General features: G+C 37.8%; 1 protein-coding gene across 3 annotated transcripts in view; it reads left to right on the top strand.

The window, feature by feature from the left end:
- Positions 1-7,678, top strand: part of MCU (mitochondrial calcium uniporter) — a 54,303-nt gene that overhangs the window by 42,620 nt on the left and 4,005 nt on the right. For 2 of the 3 annotated variants that reach the window (XM_068286008.1, XM_068286007.1), the window contains exon 4: positions 2,532-2,786. The exons of the other annotated variant lie outside the window; for it this stretch is intronic. In XM_068286008.1, the coding sequence (XP_068142109.1) occupies positions 2,532-2,786 (255 nt within the window). The remainder of the gene's footprint in view (positions 1-2,531; positions 2,787-7,678) is intronic. 3 annotated transcript variants of the gene reach the window in all.

Genomic DNA, 7,678 nt, shown 5'->3' with positions numbered 1-7,678 from the left:
AGCTTAAAGAGAGGTGGCATATCGAAGTTTTATGTGTATTTACGCATATTTTGTATTCTTAAATACACCCAAAAGTTATTCACATTTAGTTCGACTTATTTTGCTCTTTCTTTTGGTTGAAGTTTCTATACCATGCAGCCGTAGGGTGAAGTGGAAAGAAGCGTTTTCACGTCGAACATGGCTAAACCGACTCAGCTGTAGACGTTCATCAAGAAACATATACATGGTATAATTAGTCAGATGAGGAATATATGTACATATATTCTTCTTCAGCCTGAGATGTCGAAATGCTTCTTTCTTTCTCAATTTACGAGCTACTGAGATCGCTCTTCGTATCATGAATAGGTCAACATGGATGGTGCCCAAAAGATAGAATATCTCTACGAAATTTGCCTTTCAAGTATATATTGGTATACATATGTACATATGTAGATCTGCCCCAGATGACATTATGCATGTATGTTTGAATGTACACTCACGGTGGTCTTTCCAAGGGAAATGGGCAAATCTGTCGACAGAGCAAAGTGTTTAATGCTCTTAGGAAAAGGCGAAATAGATATTGATGTTAAATTTTAGTGACAGTCTAAAAATTCAAGGTGTTGGGTCGCATGGGGGCCAACGGACATGGCTAGATCAACTCAGATGTTGATGCTGATCAAGAATGCATATATTTATATTTATATATATATATAAATATATACATTTTGGCGACTTCAAGATATTAAACCATCACCGTACGACTGCATGGTGTATTAAAAGTATGCGAAACAAGGACCCTATCATTTTACCCTCAAACTAGAGTATATTCATTTTGGTCAAAAGAGTGCAAGGCATACAAGGAAGCATCTCCGACCAGATGAGGTAGACACATACATATGTTCACAATTAGCACAACGAGACGAGTTCATCGAGTCATGTCCGCCCCTCTTCCGTCCATAGGATGTTCTCCAAGGGTATACATACATGCTTCGACATGGCCGATGTAAGCGCCGGGACTGTGGTTTTACATCAACTGTTATTAAGAATTACATCGTTACTCCGATTTTAAATGTTCTTTCCACTTTCTTTCCACATCATTCCCATTCTCTCTTATCGTTTTCTTAGCTCATTTATGTGGTGCGTGCCATTTCCGGGTTTTGATAAGAAGATGTCAACCGGGGTAACTTTACATTTACGCTTTTCACCTTCCTCGTTCCCATCACCATGAGAATCAGCATCATTTTTTCACAGCTTCAAGCCTGTCCTTTTTATGCGACTCTTTTATGCTTTGTTTTTTTTTATGTTCATACCCTTGCCAAAAATGGTCTATTTATTTTGAACAGAAGAAGAACAGAAGAACAGTAATGTAGCTCTCATATGAACGATCAGTTGAAAATTAATTTTGACTAGAAAAACGAACAGCCTATAAAAAACCATGCTATATGCGGGGCAGTTGGGCTTTTCGCTATCTTAAGAAAAGAGCAAAATGAGACAGAATATTTGGGAGATATGCCAGAAATTCTTACATGTACGTGTGAGAGATATAGATATCGATATATTGTCCTTCTCAATTAACCTTTTTTTTTTGTTTTTGATTAGCTGTAAAATGAAGGAAGGGACGAGATTGTCCAAACTTTGTGTTCAATGCCCTACAAACAACAAGTTGAGTAATTTTTGAAGGGCATTGAAACATAATAATGGCCAATAAGAAGCACAATGGCAAAGAGTATATAAACTTCAGCAAAACCAAAGTTATATTTACTGATTTCTTTTTTTTGTCTGCTTTTGACGTTGACTGCACGTGCCGTCATTTTTTAACTGCTCTTTTTTGTGGGCCTCTTCATTTCAGTCGTATTTTTCGTTTCACATTTTATACCATGTACCCAAAGAGTGAGATGGTATATTAAAGATGCCAAAGTCTTGATCACCATCAACAGCCGATCAAGCTATGTCTGTCCGTCCGTAGCTGCACCTACATAGATCTCGGAGACTAAATGTTAGAGTCACCGAACTTGAAACACAGATTAGCGTAGAATGTATGTCAGTTTGTTTTAAGATGTGGCCACGCCCCCTTTCGATCCAAAAAGTAAAAAAAATGTAATGTTTCCCCAATAGTTGCCTTTGACCTTCAGTGACATTCAGTGACGGATCTGCAAACAAAATTTCCGAGAGGGTCAAAGATCGAAGAAGCTATTCAAATGTATCAGGCATACGATTTAGTCTAAAAGAAGTTTTGAAACTTCGAGGAATCTATCTCTGTTGTTTCACCTTTTGATGAGGTATATCGAAGTCGGGGAGACTGCTTATTCACATCATATTTTTAATAGAACTCATTAGTCGGGGAGGAATTCTTTGTTGTTGTTATCATTATTGTTTTTGTTGTTGTTGTTGTATAATTCCTGCTTAGCTTATACATTGGCACGCCTCTTTAACTTTGTTTCTTCTTACTTTTTATTTTATTTTTTCTTCGTTCTTTTTTAATTTATTTATTTTCTGTTCTGCTGCTGCTGCTGCTTCGTCCCTCCCCTTGCGATTATTTAATTCGTCATCAGGCAAGGACGATATCAGACGACTTACACTGACTGATCTGCGGACACGTTTGAGAGAGCACGGATTAAGCGTAACGGGTAGAAAACAAACGCTCATTGAACGCTTACAGGCATCTCAGCCAGAGACGCCACAAAAAGCGGCAACAACAACAACACCCTCAACTGTATCCCATTTGTCACGACAAAAAGTTACTCAGCAGCAGCAGCTTGTAAATATAAATAGTCCATCCTTTACCAAGAACACGGAACAATCGCCGGGTAGGTAAAAAATTAAACAATCCCCCTCCAAATACTTCTCTAAGCCCCACTCACAAAATTTTGTCGTCGTCTTGCCATGCCTTATTTTTCTCGTTTAACTTAATCATGTGTTTGTCTTAACACCATACATCCATAGTGTAAAATGGTATATTAATGTCGCCAAAATGTTTGTAACAGACAGAAAGAAGGTCATAAAGGATATAAACATATTATTGATCAGTGTGAACAGATGTCGGTTCCTCTGTCCATCCATATGTCTGTATGAACAACTAGATCTCGGAGACTCTTATAGTCTAGATAAATAGGTAGAGACAGAGACATAATATCCAGCTTTGTACTAAATTTCAGTGAAATTAGCCAAGTTATGTGTATAAACGTTTTTCGCAATGTAATCCGTGAGGGCGGAATTGGTCTTTAAGAGTGAGATAGCAAGAAATACATACATTTACATACATACTTCATTTAACTAATGCACTTAAATTTGCCACCTTAACATTTCTTATTAAAATCAAGGCAACATACCGAATTCGATCAATATCAAGTTATGGAATAATCGTGGAGTCGGAATTTGGCGATTCTAAAGTGCTCAAGTGCTGAAGCGAGATAGCATATGCTATCTTCTTTCTTTCGCTTGGGCGCATGGTATACCCAAGTCGGCTAGGCGACTTATGTACATACTTCATTTTCTTTTCACATCTTTCTTTTTTTTAATATTTGATGTATGCAAGTTGTTTTTGTTGCTATTTTATTAATGCATTTAATGCTGGCTCTGATTGAGGTCTTCTCCTACTCCTACTCCTGCTGCTGTCTGCGGATTGTGTGCGGTTTTATAATTTAATTCAAACGCCGAGCCCACGCCCAAAAAAAAAAAAAAACCAGTGTAGAGGAGCTGCCGCAGACTTGAAACGCAAATTTGCACGCATATGTAAATGTCGTATGTGTATGCACATACTAACACACACACACATACGTAGGTGGGGATAAAAAAGGGAAAAATTAAATCACATACACACAGAAAGGAAAATATGAAAGAAAAAAAAAACAACCATAAAGCGCTGGGCCACGGAATTTTTAATAATGCACAAAGGACACTTTTCGCATATGAGAGAAAAACCAACGAACGGTGCAGGGAAAGCAGAATGGGGCGGAGGAAGATGAAGATTGTAGGTGTGGTGGTGATTTAGGCAGCGAGACACTCCCTTCATATAATCATCAGGAGCTGTGTATCTCCTACATAAAATCAAGGCGAAACAGCCCGAAAGAATGCTACACATGTAAATTAATGGGGCGGGGTAGGGTTGGGTTTCAAAGCGAACAAGACATAGCACCCTGCCGGCAATATGTCGTCTGACGGAGTATGTATATATGTATGTACTTTTCCAACAACATAACCACAATCAAGGCGGAGATTTTGCGTTTGCCAGACGGCGTCGATATGTCAACGTAAACATGATTTCTCGAATCTGACGTCGATGTCAAAACTTTTGTTTTTATAACCATTCAAAAACTAAATCAATGACGATTTTTCAAAATTACAATCTACGGAAAACTACACAAAGTGGCAAACAAATCCATAAAGCCCGAAAAGGCGTTCCACGGCCCGATACTGTATGATGGCATCCAGATGATGAGCACCTCATAGGCACTCTAACAGTGGGTTTGGAATGCAGGAGAATGCAACTTGGAGACAATAAATCTGAGGCAGTTTTAACCAGCAGTCGCCAAGTGACAGATGGTCTTTAAAGGTACTTACGCACACATGCATACATATATCGTTAGACATCGGGCTCATACAATTCCTTAGTGACCATGGCTGCTTCAGGTACTAGCACTGAATGCACTCTGTGCAGACAAGGCAGCTTTCTGAGCACGTAATATACGAATACCCGAGGGTCGAAAACGAGAGGCAAAAACTAGAAGAAGTTTGTGCAGTAGCACCTACATCAGACCTGGTGCAGATGAACATCCCAATCAGCGTGGTCGGCATCAACAATGAAAAAACCACAAGAGCTGAGGTGAAGAAACAGCCTCCTACAGACAAAGCGGAAGGCAGTTCCGCAGGACTCAACATGACAACAAGTTTTCTCACTTTTCTATTGTTCTGCACTTCTATACCCGCTGCCTGTTCGAGTTTACTTTTTCTACCTCTAATAAATTAATTAAAGAAAAAACTCTCAAACTCACTGTATCTGTAAGAGGAATACAGAGACAGGATAGTTGACCTTTATAAATTTGTATGCTGAGTGCCACTTGCATTTCCGGACAACATTTCAAAAGTGACCACGACGTTTGCGACACTTTGCTCCCATTTTATTCGGGAACAACGTGCGGTAACAGCAACAACAACGACACTCCATGCGGTTGTGTGGCTGTGGTTTGGATTGTGTAGAACGAAAGAGGGCCTATTCAGTTCTCGATGACACAAAGTTGGACTAGCAACCCACCTTGTACATGGAGGAATGTCGGTATGTAACTCGCAGCTAACGTGATAATATCAATGTTTGCACATCGTTGCAGTTCTTAATAAAACGCAAATAAGGACGTTAGCGAAATTTGGTTAGCTCAGAAGCAATGATTTGAACTCCATCAAAAGTTTAATGCCGAAAACTATAAATTTTGTTCTTTGGCAAAAAAAACAAGGAGGTCCCTTGAAACAAAAAAATGTTAAGATGATCATGACCTCAGCAAACCACATAACCAAGAGACCAAAGTGTTTGGCACTTGTAAACGCAAAAATCGAAAAGCTAGAAATCTAAACACGTTAAATCATATCAAAGAATTCGGCAATGCCAGAGTTTTTACCCTTTCAGTATTTCATAGTTATATTCTAAATGATATTTTTGTACTAGAGATGAGCATGTAATACTCGAATGCCCGAGGTTAGAAATCGAAAGGCAGCTGCTATAAGAAGTTTTCGGAGTAGCACCCACATCAGACTTAGTGTAGATGATGGTTACATCCGAGTAAAACAACCGGCCTTTAAAACCTTACCCCAAAACTTACCAGAAAACATTGGATTTGAATTTAAATTAAATTGGATCCTAAGAAATTGACTCGTTCTTATGTAAAGGAAGTGAATGAAAAACTTGTTAAAATATACGAGCTTTGCTAATAATGACCGGAACTATACTTGAATGACATAGTCTTAGTCTATATATTTTAAAGAGATAATTACTAAATACTTTTGATGTGATAGCCTAAAAAACAATTAAGTTATTGAGAAAAGCCTCTATTAAGTGACTTAACCATCCTAAGGGAGCCGTAAAGTTCAATGTTCCTTCTTTTATATCTTGCGTGGTCTCTCTATTTCGATTGTCTCAAAATATCCAAATTATCAGTGTAAAAGATAAAGATGTAAAAGATACATTTGAAAAAAAAAAAAATGGGTTGATTGATGCAATTTTTATACCATTAAAACTTTTGAAATCAAGTCGACACGCCTCATCGTTAAAGCATTGCAATATTATTTAGTAGATTAAAAAAAAAAAGAACTAGAGAGAAAAATGGTCCATGGAATCTCAACTCCCCGCAGAATTATCGAAATGTCCTTTTCAACAACGTTAAGCTTTCATCAGAGAAGATGTTTGTCATTTCGAAGGACTTGAGGGACGTTGAGCATTGATTGATTTTTTTCATAGGGAAGAACTTCATTTAGCTCAGCTTTTTGCAGGACTGTCTAGGATCCGATAATCTCAGTCGATGTAAATCAAAAGGCACAAAAAACACTGGACTCAACATGCATTGCTTTTATGCTTGGGACACACATTAGGATGCACTGTACAGATGGGTTACTACCCAGTGGCATATTCATACATATGTGTTATTCATATGCCATTTCTATACCCTTACAAAAAGGGTATATTAGTTTTGGTCAGAAGTGTGAAAGGCTTAGAAGAAAGCATCGCTGACATAAAGTAAAGGATATGCGGCCGTCCGTCTGGATCAGTGTAAACTCCTTCTACAGAGCTGTAATTTTGCATGTCAATTTTCAGATACTGAGATTCAGCCTGATCGGACCACTAACTGCCCATGACTTTTATGAATAACTTCGTTCGAAGTTGAACTTTCACATTTTCCAGAATTTCACAAGGATAAACATACAATAGAATGGTTTGCTCCATTGGTCACATTGCTTGAGTTTGTTTTGCGGAAATTCGACTTTGAAGATGACGCCTGAAGTCATGGAAAGAGTAATAAAAAAAAAAACCTGCAAGGGTATGCAAACTTCGGCATCACCAATGTTAGTTTTTTTTTAGTTTTCATAAAGTTGTTGCTAGGCCACAGCAACTTTTTTTACTAAACAAAATTAGTGACAGGACTACACAAACTTTTCCATCACTCTTGTTTGTAATCTATGAATGTGTGTCCTGGTCCTTATCATAGTTTGTAAATTAAGCTTTTTGCTTGTTTTTTGTTTGGGCGGAGTTGAACCGATGTTATATGTCTTTAACTGCCAACAGCTGATGCACAAAACACACACAAAAATAAAAAAGGAGAAAAAAAATATGAAATATATGAACAAGTTTATATATACTTAATTGCAATTTTATTCACTTTTTGATTTTGTTTATTTGCCACGCACACGACCAACTGACTGACTAAGGGAGAAGCGAGAGTAACGAGGCAGAGAGGGCCGGGCTAGTGGGCAGATAATACACCCAAAGAGCTAAAACCAAAACCCAAGACACACGTCTGTAAACGCGAAAATCTGAAAGTTAACTGAAAATTAACACGAAAAAATCTTAAACTATCAATAAAAATGAAAAAAAAAAAACACACCTAAAGAAAAAATGAACAGGCATCAGCAGCAGCAGCAGCAACAACAGAAAAAGAAAACTACAACCAGCACAATAACAACAAAATTAAAGAAAAAAAAAAAAAAAAAAACGAGG

The sequence above is a fragment of the Drosophila tropicalis genome, unplaced genomic scaffold, assembly GCF_018151085.1.
Source record: "Drosophila tropicalis isolate 14030-0801.00 unplaced genomic scaffold, ASM1815108v1 contig_443, whole genome shotgun sequence".
Lineage (NCBI taxonomy): Eukaryota > Metazoa > Arthropoda > Insecta > Diptera > Drosophilidae > Drosophila > Drosophila tropicalis.
The sequence above is the reverse complement of the archived record's forward strand: the minus strand, read 5'-3'. Positions and strand labels throughout refer to the sequence as shown.